At 33.4% G+C, this 25,776-nt stretch overlaps 5 protein-coding genes and 1 pseudogene across 6 annotated transcripts; 3 read left to right on the forward strand and 3 right to left on the reverse strand.

Annotated features, from left to right (window-relative positions):
* Positions 1 to 2,883: 2,883 nt before the first annotated feature.
* On the forward strand, positions 2,884 to 5,250 carry LOC107030874 (protein NRT1/ PTR FAMILY 8.1-like). The gene is made up of 4 exons (XM_027912029.1): positions 2,884 to 2,992; positions 3,078 to 3,295; positions 3,632 to 4,182; positions 4,337 to 5,250. The coding sequence occupies exons 1-4, from the start codon at positions 2,884 to 2,886 to the stop codon at positions 5,145 to 5,147; spliced, it is 1,689 nt and encodes a 562-aa protein (XP_027767830.1). The 3' UTR covers positions 5,148 to 5,250.
* Positions 5,251 to 5,565: 315 nt separating this feature from the next.
* Positions 5,566 to 8,189, forward strand: LOC107029466 (acyl-coenzyme A thioesterase 13). 2 transcript variants are annotated; one of them, XM_015230884.2, is made up of 3 exons: positions 5,566 to 5,816; positions 5,897 to 6,040; positions 6,194 to 7,326. In XM_015230884.2, the coding sequence occupies exons 1-3, from the start codon at positions 5,643 to 5,645 to the stop codon at positions 6,266 to 6,268; spliced, it is 393 nt and encodes a 130-aa protein (XP_015086370.1). In that variant the 5' UTR covers positions 5,566 to 5,642; the 3' UTR covers positions 6,269 to 7,326. The 2 variants fall into 2 exon arrangements, with proteins under 2 accessions (XP_015086370.1, XP_015086369.1); XM_015230883.1 differs by lacking the exon at positions 6,194 to 7,326 and adding an exon at positions 7,883 to 8,189 and having other exon boundaries at positions 5,584 to 5,816.
* A 245-nt stretch (positions 8,190 to 8,434) lies between these two features.
* LOC107031042 (kirola-like) lies at positions 8,435 to 9,635 on the reverse strand. The gene is made up of 2 exons (XM_015232243.2): positions 9,379 to 9,635; positions 8,435 to 9,048 (listed from the first exon to the last, which is right to left on the reverse strand). The coding sequence occupies exons 1-2, from the start codon at positions 9,563 to 9,565 to the stop codon at positions 8,783 to 8,785; spliced, it is 453 nt and encodes a 150-aa protein (XP_015087729.1). The 5' UTR covers positions 9,566 to 9,635; the 3' UTR covers positions 8,435 to 8,782.
* A 2,999-nt stretch (positions 9,636 to 12,634) lies between these two features.
* On the reverse strand, positions 12,635 to 13,429 carry LOC107029884 (kirola-like; the record flags this gene model as incomplete). Its single annotated transcript, XM_015231328.2, has 2 exons — positions 12,635 to 13,211; positions 13,366 to 13,429. Coding segments are annotated over 2 exons (330 nt in total), but the record flags the coding sequence as incomplete, so codon positions are not given.
* Positions 13,430 to 15,822: 2,393 nt separating this feature from the next.
* Positions 15,823 to 17,556, reverse strand: LOC107031041 (putative F-box protein At3g16210). Its single transcript, XM_015232242.2, has 3 exons — positions 17,281 to 17,556; positions 17,172 to 17,209; positions 15,823 to 17,065 (listed from the first exon to the last, which is right to left on the reverse strand). Exons 1-3 carry the CDS (start codon positions 17,501 to 17,503, stop codon positions 15,914 to 15,916), a joined length of 1,413 nt encoding a protein of 470 aa, XP_015087728.1. The 5' UTR covers positions 17,504 to 17,556; the 3' UTR covers positions 15,823 to 15,913.
* Positions 17,557 to 18,302: 746 nt separating this feature from the next.
* Positions 18,303 to 24,176, forward strand: LOC107029885 (annotated as a pseudogene).
* The last annotated feature ends 1,600 nt before the right edge of the window (positions 24,177 to 25,776 follow it).

Raw genomic sequence — 25,776 nt, forward strand, 5'->3', positions numbered from 1 at the left:
TATATATATATATATATATATATGAGTGTATTTAAATAAAACATATTGTATGATACGTTTATGTAATCTTGATAACAATATGGGGTTGTTCTTAATTAGTCGATTATCAAGATGTACAATGTCTTTTAATTTCTTTGAAATTATGACCTTATCTAACAATGTTGTTTATAGATTAAATTATTTTGTGGATTGAATTTTAGTTTATTATCCCTGATTTTATTATGTGTACATGGTAGAAGTTTTTATAAATGTATCGCGATGCAATTAAGTATATATATTTTGATCAAATTTAGTTCTTTCGAAGAGGTGAAATAGAATTACCATGTTGAAGCATAATTATAGTATACGTCTCTGACTTTGTATAATGCATTGTATATCTCATATTTTCTCCGTCTACTTTTAATTGTGATGATCTTTTTTAGAGTCAAATGATAAGAACTTTGACTAATATTTTATGATATGTTTTTTTTTCACATATTGATATCCAATTTATATTATTTTTCGTAAAGTTTTTTAATATCTAATTCTTTTGTCTAAAAGATTTCGATAGAAATGAATTCGGAATTCCGAATCACCAAAAAAATGATGGAAGTACACGAAAATCGGCAAAATGGGGGTTTACCTGCTCCGGGGCTCGTTTGACCTTGAACCGTTATGGCCGTTTAGACCAACGGGTTCCATAGCTAAGGTCTTAACGAACATCCATGAAATTTTTTTGGCAAAATGACATTGAAATTCTGGATAACAAAAAAAATGATGGACTATAGCACACGAAAATCAATAAAATGAGGGGTTTACCTGCTCAAGGACTCGTTTGACCTTTAAAATGAGTTATTTTGGCCGTCTGGGACAACTGACTCCATAGATAAGATACTAACGGACGTTCATTAAAAATTTTAGCAAAATGACATCGGAATTCTGGATAACAAAAAAAAAGGTAGACTATAGCACACAAAGATCAGAAAAATGAGGGTTTACCTGCTCAAAGACTCGTTTGACCTTGAAAATGGACCGTTTTGACCGTCAGGCCAACTGACTCCATGCCGAACGTCTTCATGGATGTTTATGAAAATTTTTGACAAAAATAAAGTCGGAATTTTGAATCATCAAAAGTCATGGACTATAACACACAAAAATTGGCAAAATGAGAGATTTACCTGCTTTAGGACTCGTTTGACCTCGAAAATGGGTTGTTTTGACCGTTAGGGTCAATTGGAACCATAACTAAGATCTTAGCGGACGTCCATGAAAAATTTAGACAAAATTACGTCGGAGTTCCGAATCACCAAAAAACCATGAACTATAACACACAAAAATCGATAAAATGAGTGATTTTACATGCTAGGGGCTAGTTTGACTTTGAAAATGAGTCGTTTTGGCAGTCAAGGCCAACTAGTTTCCATAGCTCAGTCTTAATGCACGTCCATGAAAAAGTTTTGCAAAAACGACGTCGAAATTTCAAATCACCAAAAATTCATGGACTATATAGCACAAGAAAATCGAAAAAATGGGAGGTTCACCTACTCTGGGGCTCGTTTGACCTTGAAAATGGATCGTTTTGGCCGTCAGGGCCAACTAGCTCTATAACTAAGGTCTTTACGGATGGATGTCCATGAAATTTTTTTGTATAAATGACATCGAAATTCTAAATCTCCAAAAATCCATAGACTACAACACACGAAAATCGATAAAATTGGGGGTTTACCTGCTCCGAGGCTCTTTTGACCTTGAAAGTAAATTGTTTTGGCCGTCAAGGCCAACTTGCTCCATAGCTAAGGTCTTAATGAACTCCCATGATATTTTTTTAACAAAAGTAATGTCAGAATTCTGAATCAACAAAAATAGCTAAGATCTTAAACTAAGGTTCTATTACCCCGAACTTATTTATACACTTTATATCTTAGAAAATAGTGTTCTTTTAAAAAAGTTTTTGAATAGTTAAATGTCTACTTATGTACTAACACGAAGTTAAACCTTTTTCCAGAAAAAGCCGTTGATTCTTGCTTTTTCTTAAAAATAAATAAATAAAAGAAGGCATGAAACGTTTTTTGCCCTTTCCCTCTCTTCATCAATGAAAATTGAAATATAATGGGCAGTTTATTTTTTTTTTCTGAAAAAGAAATATTTGCCCACAGAAATTTCTAGTTGAAAAGTTACTCACAAAATAACAGAAGATGAAAGCTCTAGATTTATCAGTTTTGAAACTATTTTTATGAAGACTTCAAAGAGGTTAGTGCTTAGTAATTTTCGTTTTTGATTTATATTATCATGTTATTATGTAAGTTTGTGATATATGATCATGCTTTCGTTATCGTATAAATTTAGAATTTGTATATGTTTATGTTATCTATTTGTATACGATTTATGAAAAAATCATAATAAATTACTGTACTTGTATATTAACAAGTGAACGAACTTCTGAAAAATTCCTAAATGATGTATAAATACAAAATTTATATATACTTACCTTATTTGTATATTCGTAAATAAAATATATAAATCGCAGCCTCCACTTACCACCCTATTTATATATAACTATAGACATAGACCTTTATTATATATATTGTCTTTAGCTATTTTCAAATTTTCTCTAAAAAGTTTAGATAACTGGTTCAGTGATTACTATAGTATATGACCAAATAAATATTTAAGATAAAGTTTCAAAATTCATCCAAATTTTGCATTTCTTTTTTTTGTAATTAGGTACTCATTTCCTTTTTTGATTTGCTTTGAACTATTTTTCCTCGAGGGTTCATTTGAAACAACCTCTCTAATTCTAGCATAGGTAGCGTTCATCAGCGTATACTCTACTCTCCTGAGACCCCGAAATTACACTGAGTGTGTTGTTGACGTAAACTTTTAATTACATAGAGAAAGCTAGAAATGGAAAGAGCAGATGATGTCTACACAAAAGATGGGACAACTGATATCACTAAAGCACCAGCTAACAAGAAAAAAACTGGGACATGGAAGGCTTGTTTCTTCATCCTTGGTATAGTTAACTTTATATTTAATCAAACTAATATAACTATGTGATTTCATTTACTATAAATAGCGCGATCCATGGCGTTTTACAGGGGAGGAAATCTCTGAGAGACTAGCGTACTTTGGTACAAGTGCTAATTTGGTTAATTATCTTCATCAAATGCTTGGCCTAAACAACGCGGCTGCATCAAAAGTTGTAACAAACTTTCAAGGAACTTGCTATGTCTCGCCTTTGCTCGGAGCATTCTTAGCTGATGCTTACCTTGGGAGATACTGGACAATAGCAATTTTCTCAATCATTTATATAATGGTAATTAGTAGTAACTACTTTTTCCTAACAAGTACTTGTTGTCAAATTTATTTAGTGTTAAGAGTCTCACGTCGGATATGGGATGGGTAAATGGACTCGTTATATGGTTTCAGACAATTCTCCCCTCGTGACCTAGCTTTTGAGGTTTAGTTAGTCCCAAGATTCATTTCTTTACATGACATGAGAGTCGGATTCATCCCAATTCTTTGTTAACGAGGTCTAGATGTGCAGGGGAGTGTTATGAGTCTCACTTTCTAATAGATTGAGTTAGATCAAAGATCCATTTATTTTACGATCACAACATGTTTTGTGATTTGATGAACTTTTCTTTTATAGGGAATGACTCTATTGACAATGTCAGCTTCAATAGTTGGAATAAAGCCATCATGTCATGATGGAATTTGCCACCCAACAGAGCTAGAGAAAACAACATTCTACATTGCAATTTATTTGATTGCTTTAGGGACTGGTGGCATCAAACCATGTGTGTCCTCTTTTGGTGCCGATCAGTTTGATGACAACGATGAAGTCGAAAAGATAAAGAAAAGCTCCTTCTTTAACTGGTTTTATCTGTCAATAAGTATTGGTGCTCTTATTGCTTCATCAGTCCTTGTTTGGATACAAACGAGTGTCGGCTGGGGCTGGGGTTTCGGTATTCCAGCTGTTGCAATGGCTATTGCTCTTATGTTTTTCTTTGTAGGCACTCGTTTTTATAGGCTCCAGACGCCAGGAGGTAGTCCGTTGATTCGGATGTTGCAAGTATTGGTAGCTTCTATGAGAAAATGGGATGTTAAACCTCCTGCTGATAAATCTCTTCTTTATGAGACTGCTAATGAGGAATCAAACATCAAGGGAAGCCGCAAGCTCACTCATACGGATAAGTTCAGGTAAAATTATGGACTAATTATATTTGAAATGTAATAATCGTCCTTCTCAGATAGTCACTCAACTAAGGGTAGTTTACTCTGAATGTCACTCAACTATTTATAAGCGAATCATTGTTATATTTGTACTATTGACCATTTGGAAAATGAAATGCAGCTTCTTGGACAAGTCTGCTGTGGAAACAGCACGCGACAAAGTAAATGGATCGGTGAATCCCTGGAGGCTCTGTACCGTGACACAAGTTGAGGAAATCAAGTCTATCATTCGTCTACTCCCAGTGTGGGCATGCTGCATTATGTTCACGACTGCATACAGTCAGATGAACACAACATTTGTGCTCCAAGGGAACACAATGGACCGCTACATGGGTGGTAATTTCAAAATACCATCTGCATCTTTGATAGTATTCGAAACAATCAGTGTGATACTATGGGTGCTGACATATGACCAACTTATTATCCCCTTTGCTAGAAAGTACACAGGCCACGCCCGGGGATTCACTCAGCTTCAGAGGATAGGTATAGGCCTTGTAATATCTACATTGTCCATGGTATCTGCTGGTGTTGTGGAAGCAGTACGCCTCGACTACATCAAACAGAAGGGGTATTATGATGTCAAGACTATTCCTATGTCTATCTTTTGGCAAGTTCCTCAATATTTTTTCATTGGATGCGCGGGGGTATTCACGTTGATAGGTCAAGTGGAATTCTTCTATGATCAAGCTCCCGACGCGATGAGAAGCTTATGTTCAGCCCTATTGTTGATGGCAGCTGCATTAGGCAGCTATTTGAGTAGTTTCCTAGTTACAATAGTGACAAGGAACAAGAAGTTTGGATGGATAACAGAAAATTTGAACAAAGGGCATTTAGATTACTTCTTTTGGCTATTGGTTATACTTAGCATTATTAACTTCATAGTGTTTCTATTGGTTTCAAGATTGTATGTCTACAAGAAGGTTATTCATTGAAAACACCTAGATGAAGTAAGACTTTTATTTTTATTTTTTTTACATGTAACACCTTGTTTAGATGGTTGATACTCATCGTATTGCATTGTATTATTATTTTAAATATCATGTTTGTGTTGGTGGGTGGTTACTTAGTGTCTGTTTGTTCAATTTTATGTAAATTTAGATACACACAAAGCTAAAAGAACATAAATACTAATTAAAACCAAACTAAAGAACGTTTTTATATATTATTGCTAGAAACACTAATGAAGTTTTAATTAAAAAATTATTTTTGTAATTTTTAAAACTAGCTAAGTCAAATAGATGCATGTTCAAATACATTTTTAAATTTTAAAGATTACAGTTTTAATTTTATAAAGTCCGACTAAATTCAGAAACGCTAACGCTGTCTAACCATCACACAAAACACCCATCATACACATGGGGTTGAATTAGCTGAATACGTCACAAAAGCCATAAATAATTGAATTGAATTGGGTGTGCAAAATTGAGATGGATATTGAATCGTTGAAGAAATTCTTGGAGAAAGAAGGAGGAAGCTATGAAACCTCAGTGGATTCCATGCCTTCAAGATTTATTGAACCCTTTGTATGCCATGGGATAAAGGTTGACCTTGTTGAGCCGGGTCGGATTCTCTGTTCATTCAAAGTCCCTCTTCGTCTAGTGGTGAATTACTATTTCCTTCATGTTTCTATATATCTACAATTTTTGTTTGATTAATTTATTGAGATTTCTGATCGGAACAGAATGCCGGTAATTTTCTACATGGTGGAGCTACGGCGACTCTGGTGGATATTATGGGTTCTGCTGTTGTTCATACTGTAGGTGCGCCATTGACTGGTGTATCACTTGAGATCAGCGTTTCATATTTGGATGCTGCTTATCTCGGAGTGAGTTTCTTCTTTTTCAGATTACAATTTCGTAAAGTTTGGATAGGTTGTTGTTGTATTCATCTTTGGAGTTTGGGATTGCATATTTGTGGTTGTGAATTTTGGCTCTTTTCTTCATTCTGTTCAAGTATTGATTTGCAAGCGATATTGCAGGCTCTATGTTGTCTTTCGTTTTCACCTCAGAAATGTGCTAAGATGTTGGAAGTTATTATCTTATTCCAGACATGACCTTAGACGGGAGGGTCTTCTATGTGGAGTTAACGGATTAGGATGGAAGGTTATTAGGTGGTTGAGTGTTGTCTTGCTTATACTTCCATACGTTGTAGTATTTCCCCTGTAGTTTGTTGTCCTTTGATTTTTGATACTGTGTATTGAATAATCACGCGATTCTGTTGCAGTTGCTGTTTCATTTTTTCAGTATGCTTTTTATAGTATTTTCGTTATTTCTTTTTTGATTTGCTTTGATATGTTTTCCTTGAGTCAATGGTCTATCTGAAACAAATACTCCAACTCTTGAATAGGAATAAGATCTATGTATACTCTATCCTCCCCAAACCCCACTTGTGGAATTGATCACATTGAGTTTGTTGTTGTTGTTGTTTGCGTAGTAATAGGTCTCACTGAAAATTTTCTCAGAGAAGAAAAGCTAACTAGTAAAAGAGAGAGCCTTATAGGAAAAATGGGTATATTTTGCACCAATGTTATGGTTATCTTTCACGATAATCATAAGAAGGATGAAATTTTAAACGGCATTATAGTGTTGTTATGAAAGAATTACGGCCCTTATTTCATGTGGAGGTCTTTGATGTTATATACAGTTCTATTTGCATAGCTTCTTGAACTGCATTTAGTATAGTTAGCAGAGTACAACTTCGTTATGATCAGAACTTAATTAATCAGAATGTTCTTGAAGCTCACTTTGAAGTCTTATGCAATAAGTGTGTTCTGGTTTAAGCAATGCCACAAAATTTAGCTTATAAATGCTACTCTAGTATGTCAGAGCAACATTGGCCTTCTTCATTCACCAACCTCCAGCAATGCAACATTTTTGGGATACACATGGATGGCTTTTACATCTATAAGATAAACATGTGCAATAGCATGGACTTCATCAATAGTCAGTTTAACAATTCGACCAGTTTGATATAGAAGCTTTCCCTTTAATCTTCTTGTAGAATGTTAATGCTATCTTCAAGGGAAGAATCTCTTGGCGATAAAGAATAAGGAATTAGAATAAAATGTATTTTCATTCACAATTAGACAGTATAGAGAATTTTATCTTGTTATATCAGACATCTAATATACAATTTTAGCAGAAGTGATAGTCTAGTAGGCTGAACGAGACTATTATTCAGCCTGACATCTTGAATGTAAAGCAATACTAGCTATGAACTGAAACTAGCAGCAACTTAAAGCACTATATTTTAGTGTTATTTGTTTCAACATACATAAATACAAGTGAAAAACTTATAATCTGTGATGGGTTGTCATATATTGTCGAAAAAAAGAAGAAATAAGAAGTACTTTGCTCATATTAGCCGAAAAAAAGTTGCACCAAGAAGGGGACTCTCATTGACGACGGACTTTGTTTCTTGTATTAATGTGATTGCTGAGTCTCATCCTTCTTTTTTTGATTGACTGGTTGTTGGCCCATTTTTTGTTTGTTTTACTTGCTAAAACTCATAACATGACTTGTTATAGCCAAAATAAGTAGTACTCCGTTGCTATGCTTTTTCACATATATTATTCCATTTAAGGATGGTGCAAGTCAATGTTATCTAATTTTCAAAAGGATACAATGCAATATCCTCAATTCAATCATTGTCTATCTTACATAATCAGGAGGAAATCGAACTTGAAGCCAAAGTATTACGAGTTGGGAAGTCAATCGCTGCTGTTACTGTTGAGTTGAGGAAGAAAAAGACGGGGAAGATAGTTGCACAAGGTCGCCATACCAAGTATTTGGCTGTCAATAGTAAGCTTTGAGCTACATATACTTTCTGAAGAAATTTCCCATACATATATGGGACGTGAATCCATAAAAGTAGTTTTGGCATGTATTATGCAATTGATGAACATTCAAGTATGGAATATTTTTTATCACAATGAATGATCGTTGTTATAATGAGATTTGACTATATTACGAAAAGTTTGCTTTTACTGCTAAAAAATGCTAGGTCCTGAATTGATATTTGCTCTGTGGAAGAGGTCAGTGTTGTTTTAACCGAGATAATGGAGTACCTGGAAAAAAAAAGGGTAAAGGGTTTATATAACCCTCAATTTTGTGATTTTCTCTCTCGTTACATAAGTGGTTGATATATTTAAATTATTTTCATACTGCAAAAATATACTTATCCTTTTTAAAAAAAAATAACCACTATATAACTATATAAATTAAGAAGAGGCTAAGAACTTCATACCATGTCTTATTACACAACACAAAGGTTAATAAAGTTGGCAACATAACATATAGCTTACATGAGAAAGACATAACACACATTAAAAGAAAGTACACAATCAACAAGGATTGTTTTTTTTACCATACTTTCAAACAACAAACAAAGCAAAGTTTATTTATGTAAAGCTCACATGCTTATATATGATCCCATAAGTTGCTCGGACTATTAAAAAATGTTGTCGCATTTGTATCAGATCCTTTAAAAATGTACTATTTTTAAAGGACTCAATATGCACTTGAAGACATTTTTTAAAAGTACGAGCAACATAGATCTTATCAATTCATCAATTGTCATGGTGATCATCAATAGCTTTTGTCATACCAACAACGAAGTTCAACACATTTATAAGTTCAGGGACATTCTCATTTGGCCTTTCATACTCCAATGTCCAGCAAACCAAGTCGATTTCGCCTTTTGTTTCGATATGAAGAATTGCTTTAAAACTATCATATATATCTGTTACATCACCTTCGAATTCTTTGAGTGTGAGCACCTTATTTTCATAATCTATAGTTTCAAGTATTTGTTTGGAAATCTTCTTTTCCCCATCTGCTCAGAGAAAAAAGAAGAAATGGAAATGAGAAAATTAGAGTTGAGTACAAGACCATCTAACGATATTTTATCTCAATCATAATCGCTAAAATAGTTGAAAAAACTATCACAAAAAGTTTACTAAAAAGACAAGTTAAAGGCATTCTCTTATCCGTTGAACTAATATGAAGAGCCGGATGACATTTTTAGTCAATATCAAAAGCGTGAATGAGTTAGGAGCGAAGAGTGTTCGAGAAAGTTCAATCATAAATTTATCGATATCAAGTTCGTATAAGGAACCAAATTGTTCAAGGGGGTTATTAGGACATTTTAAATTGTTTTGCTTACCAAGGGTATAGTTCCAACAAATTTTGGATCCAACAATTCCAATGCCTCCTTCAAGAAGTTCAAAATTTTGTATATGCAAAGGGGACATAGTGGAGACATGGTGTGGTTTATTTGTAAAAACATCATGAAACACATCCTTGTTAGCCTTCATTTCTATCTTAGCACACAACACAGATTTTAGACCCATTTTTACTAAAAGACTTTGGAAAATAAAAAGATATATATAGTGACACTAGAAGAAAATTATAGAGGTGATATCTTTTACAATGATTAATTATTCAACAATATATATAGACTAAAAGGGGGAAGGGAGGGGCTTTTTTTAAAATAAAAATAAAAATCAAAGATGGTATAATATCTTAATCTTGTCCTTTACGACTTATATAACAACATTATATTTCTCAAGAAAATCATTTATCATGCACTTGCAGTATGCGTCAATACTTGTAATGCATATACTGTGCAATCAATCATGTTTCAACCACTTCTAGGAAATATATACTTACTATTCTAAAAAGAAATGTTTATAATGCAAATTCTAATTAACCTCTTACCTGAGCTAATTATTCAGATACATTGCAATATTATGAATCTGATAAGATTTTAATGCGTTCAATTATATAGTAAAATACATGTATTTCAGGATCATAGGGTTGAAATCAGGTTTATTAATTTGTTATAAATACATTGTATCCAAGTGAATTAAATGTATCTAGCTAGTTCTTCCTTTTCGTTTTCCATTCTTCTATCTCGACCGTGTGTGTAGTATTTCAGATACATGTGAATCACACTAGAATAATATATGTAGTGTGATTTGCATATGTCTGGAATACATAGACAAATCTCGTTCACTCCCTTTTGTTCTCGCTCGTCTTTCTCCCTATTTCAGTGAATCTGGTAACAAAAAACATGTATCTAAGTGTATGTAACATGAAATATTAATTAGTAAGATAAAACGTAACTATTTCAAAATTATAGGAAGTACCAGTAAATATGGTAAGTTTCTCCAAAATTTACTTGGACTAATAAGATAAATCGTTTGTTTGATTAAATAAGTTATCAATATAAAAGGTATTTTTAGATTAAAAACCCGTAAAAATTATTTTTTATTAAATAAATAAATAAAATAAAATATTTTGAACTATTTATGAGTAATATATCTTACGCCTTGTTTGGATGGTTGTTATCCGGTGTATTGCATTGTAGTATATTATCAGTGTAAATACAATATTTATTTTAATTGTCACTTAACACATATTGTATCATATCATTTAAATCTATTGTTAGATAACGATAAAAATACTCATTTTCATTAAAATAATATAATAAAATACAAAATAAACAATATAATACTATATATATTATAAAATAATACATATCAACCCTCCCAACAACTAAAGCTTAAGCTATCAACATCAGAGAATCCAAAGAAGATATATAGAAATAGATTTTGTCTGATAAATTAACAAATACAATAATAGCTACAAATATTTTCTTTGGGTTTTAAAATTCAAAGCAAAAACAAATCACAATAAGATACGTTAATTATAGTCATTTTTTTTATCAATTAAACAAGGGATAATGCACAAGTACCCCCTCAACCTATGCTCGAAATCTCAGAGACACACTTATACTATACTAAGGTCCTATTAACCCCCTAAACTTATTTTATAAGTAATTTTCTACCCCTTTTTAGCCTACGTGGCACTAGTTTAGAAAAAAAAAGTCAATCATCGTTGGGCCCACAAAATAGTGCCACGTAGGTCAAAAAGGGGTAAAAAATTAATAATAAAATAAGTTCAGGGGGGTAATAGGACCTTAGTATAGTATAAATGTGTCTCTGAGATTTCGGGCATAGGTTGAGGGGTACTTGGGGATTATCCCATTAAACAATAATTTATTTATTTATTGTCCACTCATTGATGTTTCCACTTCCATCATAGATAGCGATAGAAAAAATGGAATTTGCATGTATAACAGTGAAGCGTTCCTTAATAAGATTTTTTTTATATTTAAAATTCTTTTTTTTTTAATTAAATTGTGTATATATAGATATAATAATATAATGATGATTACTTGCTCTTTAATACATAATATATAGATCAAATACAATAATTGACTATATGTTATGTCTTGAACATTCTCAATTTAATTTTTTTTTTAAACGATAGGTAATTTTTTGTTTAAGGGTATTTAAAATAAATTATTGTTATCACTAACTTTATCATTTTTCGATTAGTAAACCTGATCTAGGTTCATGTAAGTTGTTTTATAAAAAATTTAGGAAAATAAGTATAATTGTTTTCCATTATTACTTTTATGATAAAAAACTACTAAAAAATGTTCAATTTTAGATACATACTAAATAGATATGTACAAATATACTCCTATTTATTACTTTCAATTTGTTTATTCTTAGTTTTTTTTTTTGGTTCATTCTAAAAATGAATGTAATTTATTAGTGTATAATTTTTTTTTAAAATTATGAAATTCGTTTTAGCTATGACTTTTAGTTTTAAATTCATATTCTTTATTTATAGCTTTATTATTTTGAATGTCCATAATATTTGTTTATATTTTGTAATTACTTTGAGCCAAAATCAACGATCGATGACAAAAAATAACTTAATTATGGACACCTTAATAGACTTCTTCACATTAAATTTATGCAAACAAAAAGTAGTTAACAATTTAAAATATCTAAAATCATATCAAAATTTAACTAACTTTCTAAATTCTATATATATCACATAAATTATAATAAAAGAAATAATAAATATTAGACCCGTACTAGCACGGACACTGTAACTTAATAAGAGAGTCTTGCCTCAGATTCGTGCATTGTTTTTATTTCCTTCGAATTACAGGTTTTATAGATGATATAGATAGAAAGGTATACCTGATTAATTTGTAACTGTTTTTGTGAAAATTAATAATACATTTTTCTTTTTAAAAAAAATTAAAATTAACTTATTTCTAATTATACTAAAAAGACTTTTTTAAAGAGATAAAAAAAAATAGTGCTACGTGAAATGAGATGACAAATAGATCAGGTCGGATTAAATAAAGTGTGTAGGAATTGACTATTTCAAAGCTTTTACACATGTTTTTTGTATTTAAATTAAGACAAATATAAATATCAAATTGCAATAAAAGAAGCATATTTAAACTATTTCTGATGGTAAAAAAAATATACTTTATCCTTTTAAAGATTTTTTTTTTTTTTTAAAAAAAATATCACTAAATAAATTAGGAGGAGTCGAAGATCAATATATATAAACTTCACACCTATGTCTTATTACACAACACAAAGGTTTACATAGTTGACAATATATGATTTACATGAGAAAGACACAACAAACATAAAAAAAAAAAAAAAAAAATACACAACCAAACATGGACAAATTAAACAACAAACAAAGCATAGGGTATTTATTTATGATCCCATCCTAATTAAGTTGCTCGAATTCTCTAAAAATAAGTGTTTGATTCATCAAAATGCATTCTTTTTTTTTTTAAGGATTCAACATGCATCTGATGAAATTTTTGAAAAGTCCGAGCAATTCATCAGTTGTTATGGTGATCATCAATAGCTTTGGTCATACCAACAATGAAGTTCAACAAACTTTCAAGTTCAGGGACATTATCATTTGGCCTTTCATACTCCAATGTCCAGCAAACCAAATCGATTTCATCTTTTGTTTCGATATGAAGAGTTGCTTTAAAATTATCATATATATCAACTACATCTCCTTCGAATTCTTTGAGCGTGAGCACCTTGTTTTCATGATCTATAGTTTCAAGTACTTGTTTGGAAATCTTCTTTTCCCCATCTACATTACCAAAAAAAAAAAGGTAAAAGAATTGGAAATGAGAAAACCAAATAGAGTTGACATGTTAAAATACCATCGAAAGAGCTTTATATCAATCATAATCGCTAAAATGGTTGAAAGGTCTTATTAGGATATTTTTAAATATTTAGCTTACCAAGGGTATAGGTCCAACAAATTTTGGATCCAACAGTTCCAAGGTCACCTTCAAGAAGATCAATGATTATTCAACAATATATATAGACTAGAAGGGGGAAGGGAGGGGCTTTTCTTTAATCTTTTTTTTTGAAAATCAAAAGATGGTATAACATCTTAATCTTGTCCCTTAGGACTTAAAAAGATTACAATTGAAAATAAAATAAAGAAAAAAAAATTAAAGTTAAGGCGTGGATATTTCGTTCTTTTTAAGAAGATTCAAATTCACTGCATTAAATATATTTATCTATCCAGTAGTATTCCTCTAGACTTGTTCCCTCTAGGGTGCAATAACCTAATCACGAAGTATAACTCAACAGACTCTGAACAAAATTAAGTCCAAAGCTCTACAAAAAGAGCACCTCTTAAACTAATTAGAACTCTCACTGACTCTCTATTTTTATGTGTACAAAACAAATAAAGACCATCACTGTATATATTACTAAGAAAGTCTTAATAAGAATAGACAAAAAGATAATAGAGTAGGTAGTGAAAATAATTGGCCTGAAGATTATATAAATTACAAGTTATAATGGAGTTATAAATAGCGAAAATAATGCAGCAAAATACCTCTCAACGTGCAAATGCAACTCAACTACTACCAATGAAGAAGCAATAAAGAAAATACAATTAGGCTTAGGTCATTATGAGACAAATCAACACTAAATAAATATTAAAAATGCTCAAAAGACCAAACACTACATTTCTCAAGAAAAGTGACATAAATTTCATATTTCATGCACTTGTACAGTAATTATAATATAGTGTAAAACCCCATAAAATTAATCTTCAGTTAATTAATAATTATTTTTAAGATAATAATTTTTTTTGATTTCGACTTAGGTCAATAGAAAAAAATATTAATTTTAATAAGATATTATATTTTCAGAAAACTCTTACATATATAAATATATGGTCTCATTAATATTATAAATTAATAATTTTTTAAAAGTACAATATATTTAAGATAATTTACTGAGATATGATACTATTATGTTTTTTTTTGTTAAAATTTAAATCTAATTGAAGTTCATCTCCAACTTTTTTTTTATTATATTTAAAAGTTTCAATGTTGTTTTTTTTCTAATTGCAGCATAAAATTGTGAAGAGTTCTAGATATACTAATTGTTTCATTATGCGTAACTCACTTCAAAGATATTATATCATCTTCAACTTCATCATCAACATTGTTTTACAATGATATCCATAATTTGTTCTAAACTCTAGGATCTCTGAACATGTATCATTTTCACCCATTCAATAGGTTATCAACGTACATTTATTGCGGTTACTAAAATCAGTAATCATGACCTCATGACTTTTTCACAAATGAGTTCTTTCAAATTCTTTGAGATTTTATTCCAAAAAATATTTTCGACATCAATTAAATTAATATCTCTACAACATAATAATATTTCATGATAACGCCTATAAATTAATTTAGAGATATTTTATTATATGCAATTATGTTTCAACCACTCTAGGGGATATATACTATTCTAAAAAAATATTATAATACTAACACGCAACAATACATAATAATAATCATCCAAAGAAATGAGATATCAACATCAGGATCCAAAGAAAATAAAGAAATAGATTTGTCTAATTAACAAGCAGATACAATAATTACTTTAAATATTTTCTTTGTGTTATGAAAGTCATAGCAAGACATGTTACTTTATCCATTGCTTTGATCAAGCAATACATTTTTTTTTTTGTCTAATTGTATCCACTTTAATCATGGATAACGATGATAGAATTAGAATTTGCAATAAGATCTGCTCAATAAATTATTTATTTATTTATTTATTGTCTACTCATTGATTCCTTAACAAGATTTTATTTTCTTTTGTATTTAGGAGTTACGTTGAAGTTAATTTTTTTTAACTAAATTGTGAAAAAATTATATATAGTGATAATAATATAATGATGATTAGTTCAATTCTCTTTAATAAAAAAATATTCTTTGTTGTAATAGCAGATGGATCGCTAAGCGACAAGCCCCGTCTATATATATGTTCTTTTCCAACAATGTTTGCTATTTTTGGGCAAACTGCCCTGTGATGTTATAACGATCAAGTGTTTTTGTTATGATGATATCTCCATATGTGAACGTTCATATGGTTGTTTCAACTAGTATATTTTGATTGTTGCTTAAATGTACTGTATCGTAACGATATTATCGGTAAGTGATTTGTCCAATTAATTCACTGAGCAGATAGGATCGTCAGCCTCTCTCTATATTACTATGTCTAACCAATTTGTATTCTAAAGATGAATACAATTGCACCATTTAATCCTTATAATAAACATTCTGGGAAATTTTTAACACAAGTATTAGTGAATTTGCACCAATGCAAATGTACAAATACATTTGCCAAATGGTGAGTCTGTGACACGCATAGCCAAATCATAAAATAACAAAAAAGTGCATCCTTTGGAGAAAATGCAAATACATTAAGAAACCCAAATTCATTTGTTACATAAGAAGAAAACATATGCAAATACTAAGTAAGCAGTGAAGTAGGTGAAATGAAGCTCTCTGCATAAACAATTCCTCGCTTAATAGTATCACATTCAGGGCATAAATCAAATGGTCTTCCACTTGTCGTGAAATTAGAACTAAAATATGCAAAACGTTGGAAGTGCAGTAACACTTGACAATCCGCAAACATATATACTGGTCGGGCTGAAAGAAAAAGATCGGTATCTTGTATTTTAATAAAGTTAGTCCAAGATTCCCTGACACCATAGTCCTTCATTACCCACAACTTAAAAATGCCATTAGTGCTCCTCTTTATATTGTTATATGTAGAATAAAAGCAAAGCATTCCTCTCAATACTGAAACACCGTGATCGAAGAAGAAGTACAGGCGACATAGATCATACATTTGCTTCAATAACGGTACCTCTCCAAACACCTCATTTGAAATATTTAATGAAACGGTAGTATAATATCCAGAAGGCGACTTACCAAGCCAATGAAATGCTCCATGTAGGAAAGCCAAATTATCCGTACCACAATCCCTAAAACCACGAACCCGCTGAATGTCAGTAGGATAATCAATTCTTCTCCAGGAACTGTTCCTTTTTATAGAGAGAAATTCAATCGAAATATTGATACTTTTTTTTCCATTGAGGTTAACTGCAAGGATCTTATAGCCTTCACTAGTTGCATCATATTCCAATCCAAATACATAATTCATTATTCGATATTCTGGATGGGGAAGTAGTATTGATTCTCTTGTAGACGGGTTCCACAACAAAAGTTCTTCATCGAACATTTTGGAACAAACACGAATAAGAACCAATNCAGAACAAACACGAATAAGAACCAATCCATCACAAGAACAAAATATTCTGGCATCCATTGGAATACAGCTTGTAGGCCAATCAAGCTTTTGTTTATCCTCAACCATCGATAAAGAGGAAGTATAGAAGCTAAAGGTATCATCATTGGTAAGTAACGATTCGGCAATAAGAATTTTTTTGGAATTTTGGTTATCCCTGTTATGAATATAATGTGTCCTCTTAAAGTAAGGATCGTCAATTAATGATTTCCAAAATTTTGAAACACATTTGAACCGAAGAATAGAGCGCATAGGTAACCTGCGAAGGATGTCCATCATTATTTCGTCTTGGAAATGAATTGTTGGGACCTAGATTGGACAATACATCAAAATGAAGAACAACTATTTAAAAACAAACAGTTTTTTATGTTCAAATTGTATGTACAAATAAAAGTATATTGAAGTGAGAAGTGACCTGATGAATCTCCATCTGGTCATTTGAAGGGCTCTTCCCTGAAAGAAATTCATCAAAACACACACATGGCAGAAAGAAAGAAAGAAAGAAAGAAAGAAATAGGGGATACCTTTGCAAATTTGATTCTTCTTCTTCTTCTTCTTGTGTTGGCATCTGGAAAGATTGAATTTTTTGATAGCTTCTTCTTCTCCATTGCTAAACTTTTGTGTGTTGGTAATAGCAAGATTAGCTTTTATTCTCTTAAGAATGGATTTCTTCGCTTTTCTGCTTGCTAAATTTACATGGACATGGCGACGATGGGAGCATGTACACTTCTTCATGAACAATTTCATCGTCTCAAATGCTAGCAGCTAGGGTTTCAGGTTTCTCTTTATCTTTTAGGGTTTTTTTCTATATATACACACACATACCAGGAGGGGTATATTGGTCATTTCCGTCAGTTAAAAAAGTGATTTTTATTCCTCACAAGACTTTGAAGGTCGGATTGGGGAACCTCTTCCTTCAATCTATGAACATGACATTTACCAGTGGATGCATTTGTTTTTGGATATTGAAATTAGAAATTTCCATCTTTCATGTTATGTGTATGGTTTCGATTAGAAATAAGTTGCTACTTGTGTTAGTGACATCAATACTAGACTGTCTCGTCTTTACCTCTATGTATATAAATTCTTTTCTGCAGTAATGTAAGGAATCAACAGAGCTTTCAAGGTGTCAGGACCATTTTTTTACCATTGTTTTCATAGTCAGTGGCAACATGAATTCAGCAGCCAATGTGTCTTATAGTACTGGCCTTTTAATTTGTTGCTGACATTTCAGGACACATTGTCATTGCTCGATCAGGTTAGATTAGAACAGCAAAAGATGGTTCTTTCAAAGTGGAGCATGAAGTTTTGGTATTTAACTCAATTCAGAAATCAGAATCGGTAAGGTGTTAATGTGGTGGATTTAACAATTCGAAAAGACTTCCATCTTTATAAGGCGCACTTCTCAAATTTCTTGTTCGGAGTTGGTTGATTTTAGCAGACTCTTAATAAATTGTTTTTGTAAAGTTCTTTATGTCCATTGTTTTTGGGTGCAAACTTGCTCAAAATTCTCCAGAGATTACGAGGGGTTTTGATATCCAGTTCTACCCATGCTACATTGAGCTACAGCTGCTAACTAGAAAAGCTGTGTGAACGGTACTTGGAACTTCACTGGTTGGATTGTAATATTGAGCTTGTTCATGTCAAACGGGTTGCTTGATGTAGTGCTAGTTTACTGCGATCTTTGGGCTTGCTAACTATTTAAATCAAATTATGGAGTCTGAAACTCCGTCTAGAGAATATAGGCAGCCCAGCATGCTTCAGCGAGTACTTTCTGCTTCTGTGCCAATGCTGCCGATTGCACTTGGGTATGTTGTTCCTGGGAAATGAGTTGCAATGGTTGATGGAGGAGTTTTTGGGTTTGATTTGGTCATGCTAGTACTCTTGTTCAATTTTGCTGTCATTCTGTGCCAGTATCTGTCTGCTTGTATAGCCTTAGTTACAGACCGAGATCTTGTGCAGGTAGTGTTCTTTCATTGGAATTTAACTTTTGATTGTGTATCTAAGTAGTGATGAATCTTAGTAAATCCAACATGCATGGACATTGATTCTCCTGCTCTTGTATGTTTCATCTAGAACACCCATAGCAAGGACAGTTTTTTTTTTTTTTGGCTAACCTGGTGTTTGGGCCAGCTTGTGCACATCTTGTATTTTGTTTAACTGGGGATGTCTAATAACTTTGTTGTCCTTGATGGTGTCAAAGATTTGCAGTGAAGAATATGACAAAGTTACATGCATATTCCTAGGAATTCAAGCTGAGGTTTCGATGACTGCTTTGGGACCTCACAAAAGTAATTTCACTATTTCATTTTGTGTACACTCTGGCTTCAAAGATTATGACCTTTTCTAGCGCATCAACATACGACCACTTGATTCTCATAGGTTTTGGGCACTGCAGATGTTGTGTGTGGAATTGACCTGTTTAGCTGTGTTTTCCTGACTGCAACCAGTGCCATTTTGTTTCCACTGCTTGCTTATCTCTTTGTAAGTCTTACTACTAAGTACTAACTATCCTTGTGGACTTTCTGTTATTGGCATCTTGAATTATCTCAGATTCTTGTCATGTAGTCCTAGTCTCTCATAAATAATAATGATTTCAAAATTCTATATCTAGGACAATGGCAGTTCAAAATTGTTATGTATTGGCTGGGCAAGCTCTGTACTGCTCTCTTATGTTTTTGGAGTGGTCATAACGTAACCTGAAACTCCATTCTCCATTGGTAGTATGCTGAATAAGTTTAGTGGAGATAGTGCATTTGCACTGATGAGTCTTCTTGGAGCAAGTATTATGCCTCAGAATTTTTACCTCCATTCTTCTATTGTACAGGTGTCCTCTCTCTCTATGTGTGTGTGTGTTTTTGCATGTGTGCTCATAAATATTGATCTGTGCTTGCAGAACGGAGGCAGCCTGTAACTTATAAAACAGTCTGTCACTGGACAGATTGTTAAGATAATTATTGGTATGCTAGATTGGGCCCTGATAACTCAAGGCTAAATGTTTGTTCAGTCTATTTTGTTGTTCCAGCCAGTCATGTGTGAATACTTATACTGCTTTCTTATATTCTGTAGCTCTTTAACTCTAGACTATACATAGTCATGTGAGGTCCTTTCTAGATATATTGGTTGTGACTTGTTCCCAAGTCCTAACTTGTACCATGTAATGGGCCTAGCTTATCTACTTATATACTCTTTGCATCTTCTAGATGCCAGTAATAAAACAACTTACTTCATCAAAAAAAAAGGTTGGCCTGATAAATCTTTTACACGACAAACTAGCAGACACTAGCCTAGCCCCTTAGTAACCAATATTGGCTTGTATGCTTTGTTTTTCATGATGTTGATCGTATGACTTCTGTATTTGCTTCTATCTTTTGATTGTCACTTATGATTCCTGAACTAACTGCTCATCCCTGGGACTTAAGTTGGCTTGACCCTGATCAGCTAAGTTGCTTAGGTTGACTATTTTAAGAGATAAAATCTGTTGAAAAAAGCAATCTTTGTTTCTGAAGCCTCTATTGTTGTTAAGGTTTTCATGCTAGAGATCATAATTTTTGTGGTGGATGAGTTTATTTCTTCAGGAAAAAGGAAACCAAACTACAACAAAAAGAGTGTTTTCTCACTTTTCCCCTTTTAAGGTGGTGGGGTGTGGGGGGAGTGAGAAGGTTAAAGAGCATGTCGAAAATGACCTTGTGTCGCCTATGCTTTTTCACCTGCACTGAGTCTATCTGTATTATATAATGTGTGTATATATGTGTGTGTGTGTGTGTGTGTCCCAGAGCCGTAAGAGCCAATATTCACAGGGCAAGGGTACTTAGGNGTTTTCATGCTAGAGATCATAATTTTTGAGGTGGATGAGTTTATTTCTTCAGGAAAAAGGAAACCAAACTACAACAAAAAGAGTGTTTTCTCACTTTTCCCCTTTTAAGGTGGTGGGGTGTGGGGGGAGTGAGAAGGTTAAAGAGCATGTCGAAAATGACCTTGTGTCGCCTATGCTTTTTCACCTGCACTGAGTCTATCTGTATTATATAATGTGTGTATATATGTGTGTGTGTGTGTGTGTGTCCCAGAGCCGTAAGAGCCAATATTCACAGGGCAAGGGTACTTAGGCATGATTCCAACAGTCTAAAAGTGTAAAATATGTTCAGACATGCTCAAATCATCAATGATGTGTCTTCAACATCCCTTGTGAAAAAAATGATGCGTCTTTGGCATTACCAGTGGATGTGGGTTTTTTTGTGTATTTCCATGTTTCTGATGCATTTGTTTTTGGATTTTTAGAAATTTCCCTGTTTCATGTTATTTGTATGGTTTCGATTAGTCTCATTAATTATCAGATCTTAGATATAATTTGCTACTTGTGTTGGTGAGATCAATACTAGACTGTCTCGTCTTTACCTCTATATGTATAAATTCTTTTCTGCAGCAAGGTAAGGAATCAACAGAGCTTTCAAGGGGAGCTCTGTGTCAGGACCCTTTTTTTGCGATAGTTTTCATATTCAGTGGCATTTTCCTGGTCGCGATGAATTCAGCAGCCAATGTATCTTATAGTACTGGCCTTCTGTTGCTGACATTTCAGGACACATTGTCATTGCTCGATCAGGTTAGATTAGAACAGCCAAAGATGGTTCTGTCTAAGTTAGGGCCTCTTTGAACTAGAGATATTAATGCTTTTCATGAATTATTGACACAGGTGTTCAGAAGCTCAGTAGCACCATTCACCATAATGCTGGTTACCTTTATTTCCAATCAAGTTACACCACTAACTTGGGATCTTGGTAGACAAGCAGTTGTGCATGACTTATTTGGAATGGCATCCCAGGCTGGCTTCATTATGTGACGATCAGAGTTATTTCCATTGTCCCAGTCCTTTATTGTGTATGAAATTGAGGAGCTGAAGGCCTATATCAGTTACTAATATTAACACAGGTTGTGGTGGCTCTTGTGCGTCCATCTTCTGTCATACCCTTGTTCAGAGTTGCTTTTTCCAGATCAATTATGGGTATTCACAAAATTTCTCAGTTAATGGAGTTCTCATCTCTTGGCACATTTATCGGCTTACTTGGCCTAAAGATTATATTCGTCATAGAGATGATATTGGAAATAGTGATTGGGTTAATAATTTGAAGTGGAGTATTGGGGGAGTAGTGTGTCTACTCCATATGTTTTTCTCCTCATTGCAGCCTCTTTATCTCTTTGTCTGATGCTGTGGTTAGCAGTTACTCCACTGAAATCTGCAAGTTCCAGGTTCGATGCTCAGGCATTTCTGCCAACGCCTATGCCTGAGCCATATTTGGAGTGTAATCAACTTGGTCTGAGTAATACTATGTTTGGTCTAGTAGAAGGGTCCTCCCAAAAGCAAGAAGGTGCATTTCAAAATCCTTGGTAAGCCATCCAGATTTATCAACTAAAGATCCTGATCAACTCTTGCCAAAATCACTCTTGAATTTTGAAAAGGTCCATCATTTAGCTACTATTGATGAGGGTGAATCTGAAACAACATACTCAGCTCCTGCTGTTGGTCATCCTGAGGTATCTGTATCAGCAGGAGCAAGTTTCGGTGTGAAAAGTGTTTGTAATGTGGTGTCTGGTGTTGTATCTGTGGATACCAGGGTCTTCAATACTGAATCTGTGGATGTCGTAGAGAAGACTCTTAGCAAATGACAGGGATGATGGAGATTCGTGGGAGGAGCCTAAAGAGGCAATCAGAGGAGTCTCTGAGAACACTCAATCTTTTATTTCTGATGGTCCAGGGTCATACAAAAGTCTTAGTGGAAAACTAGAGGACACGGGGAATAGTACGGGAAGTCTATGCAGGTCTTGATTGTGCAGCTAGGAGGCAGTTATCAGAAGTTCTAAATGATTTTTGGTGGCAGCTTTTTGACTACCATGGCATGCATGGCCACAGCAGAAGCGAAGTCCAAGAAACTGGATATAATACTTGGTCTGGACTCAAAAGTGAATCCAAAACCTGCCCCTCCATCACTAAAAGTGGAAAGCAGTGTGTATATTCCACCGGGGAGTGCAGGGATACCAGAGTTTCTGATCAACTCGCATATGTACTCCCCCAAGCAGTAATTTGCGTCAAGCATTGTGGACTCTGTTTATAGAGTCCCAAAAGAGCCATCTTCGACATCTTCTATGTGGTCTAACCATATGAAATTAGTAGGTGCGTACGTGCAAAGTTCCAACAGCAACATACTTGACTCAGGGGAGAGGCGCTATTCTAGTGTGCAGATTCCAGCTACTTCTGCTGGCTATGATCAGCAGCCTGCCACTGTGCATGGATATCAGATTACTGCTTACCTTAATCAAATTGCGATAGAAAGAGGATCTGATTGTTTAAATGGGCAACTGGAGTCACCATCTCCTCGTTCTGTATCATCACTGACGTCAAACTATGCCGAGCCATTGTCTCATGCTTCATGGCAAAATCCTCAGAGTAAAGTCAGTAGTCGGGCACCACCTGGTTTTGGAAATGTCCCTGTAGCCCGAAATAATTCGATGCGGCCAAATAACACTTCTGTCAACCTTAGCTCTACTGAAACTGCTGAAAGCGTGGCTGGCTCAGCCAACTCTAAGAAGTACTACAGCTTGCCTGATATCTCAGGGCGCTATGTTCCTCACCAAGATTCTTAGTCTCAGATGGGAGAGCTCAATGGTACAATTCCATGGGATTTGGACAATCTGGTGGTCGATCTACATACGAGCAAGCCTATATGTGTGGTTCACTGAGGGCAGGTGGTCCTCAGAGGTATGAACATTCTCCTAAAGTCTGCAGAGATGCGTTCCCCTTGCAGTACAGCTCCAATTTAGGGACTGGATCGCTGTGTTCTAGACAGCCTTTTGAGCAATTTGGTGTAGCTGATAAGCCAGATGTTGGTGCGGCGATCATGGAACTGTGCAGAGTTGAGAGTACATCTATGGTTGACTTGGAAGCTAAGCTGCTTGAGTCTTTCAGAAGTTGTATTGTGAAAATGAACGACTGCAGCAATGCTCTTAGAGATGATCAAAGACGCGGAGACGGCAATTTCCTGTCGAAAGGGAAGCACTGCAGCTGGAGATTTAGCCTTTCCTAAAGGAAAAGAGAACCTGGCATCCGTCCTCAAGCGCTATAAACATCGACTATCCAATAAGCCAGTAGGAAACCAGGAGTTGGCTGGAGTTGGTGGACTACGCAAACTAATGTTGTCGGCCTCATCACCCCTTTCGTCTTGTAATGCTCTTTTCTCAGTTCATAGCAAATGACTGGTGAGATCACCATTGTTAGACTTGTTCTTAGTTTCTGTGAATCAATCCCCTCCCAACTACATCCCTTGTACCTCATGTGTATTTGAATCTTTGTAGCTTATTCACCCCACCCCTTGTACCTCAATCTGTATAAATAGGATAAAATGTTGTAACGAGGTTACTGTAAAACTGCAACGGTGGAATGAAAGATGTTATTATAAGACATACAGTTCTCTTCCTTTTTCTTTCCATAGTGCTATATATGTTGAACCAAAGGAAACAACATCTAGCTCTGAATTACTTTTAATATCAAAGGGTTATTTTATATTACTACTGAATTACTTTTAATATCAAAAGGTTGTTGTATTTCACTACTGAATTACTTTTAATATCAAAAGGTTGTTGTATTTCACTATTTTCCTTGATCCGAGGGTCCATGGGAAACCACATCTAGCTCTGAGGTAGGTGACTCAAACCTATTATGTGGGACTACACGTGGTATGTGTTGTTGTATTGTATATTACTACTTCCTTTTTATATGGTGGGACTGTTAGTTGTAGCTGATGTAGTTTGCACTTAGTTGCCGTATAAGTTTAAACTTTACTAACTTCACCTCTTTTTTGTGGGGGACTATTAGTTAAGTGTAAAATAATAGAGGAAAATTCCTCTTTTTTATGGTCTCTTGGTTCCCATCGTGCGAGGCCAATATAAAGGGGAAAGTGCTAGTAACAAGTGTTTTCTTATATAGGATTTGAACTCGTCGCATTTAGTGAAGAGATTTTAGTCATTCGATTATAACTCTTTACCATATATCATATATTATACATTATAATATATTATTATTGGGTAATTTGTTCGCGCTTTACTCGGTTATAAATAATAATTGCAGTAAATTTGCACTTAATTTTTAAATTAAAATTCATGCATTAAAAATAATGAGAAAATAGGTTCTTAAAAAATATATTATCAATATTCCAACATAAATATGATTATTTTTTATTATCATATAACCAAAGAACCTCTAAATAAATGAATTATTCACGAAATAATAATTCATTGGTTCTTAAATCAATATTAAAAGAAAAATAAATAAGAAAATAAGAATATGTATACAAACATATTTAGTAATGTAAAGAACATTTAAGTTGCATAGGTTATATAATTGTGATATATGTGTTAGGAGAAAATTAAATCATATGTATGTTAAAATATACAATATATAAGCTTATATATAGTACTTTGAAGTTATAAAATTTAATACAGAATATGAAAACAAAAATTCTTCGAATTGAATGCAATAATTATTTTCTGCATTATATGCGTATATGTTCAATATAGGTACTATATGTGTATATATTCAATATAATTGGAGACAATAACATTGAAGAAACATAAAAGCGGAGTTTAAAACATATACTCAAAAACAACAATTCATATCATACACATAAATTAATGAGTGTAAAAAAAACAATACCATGATATGTAAAAATAGAATAAAATAAAAAGAAAAAAATTGAGTCCATTGAATTCACAATGTCCTCTTTAGGAAACTAATCCCCTCCAACATCAGAGGTTTAAAGAATTGCATCCTCTCAGGATGGAACAATTTTATTCACCAACTTATTAATACAAAAACAATGTTGTCAGTTAATCACTCAACATGAGCAAAGAAGAAGATCAGAATTTTTGTAGACAAAAAAGGATAGTGTTAACAACTATTTATTGTATCTTATCAGAAAGGTTATAACTATTTGATAAAGTTGCAACCTTCGGAAAGTTCACAACCTTTCATA

The sequence above is a fragment of the Solanum pennellii genome, chromosome 9 (assembly GCF_001406875.1).
Source record: "Solanum pennellii chromosome 9, SPENNV200".
NCBI lineage: Eukaryota > Viridiplantae > Streptophyta > Magnoliopsida > Solanales > Solanaceae > Solanum > Solanum pennellii.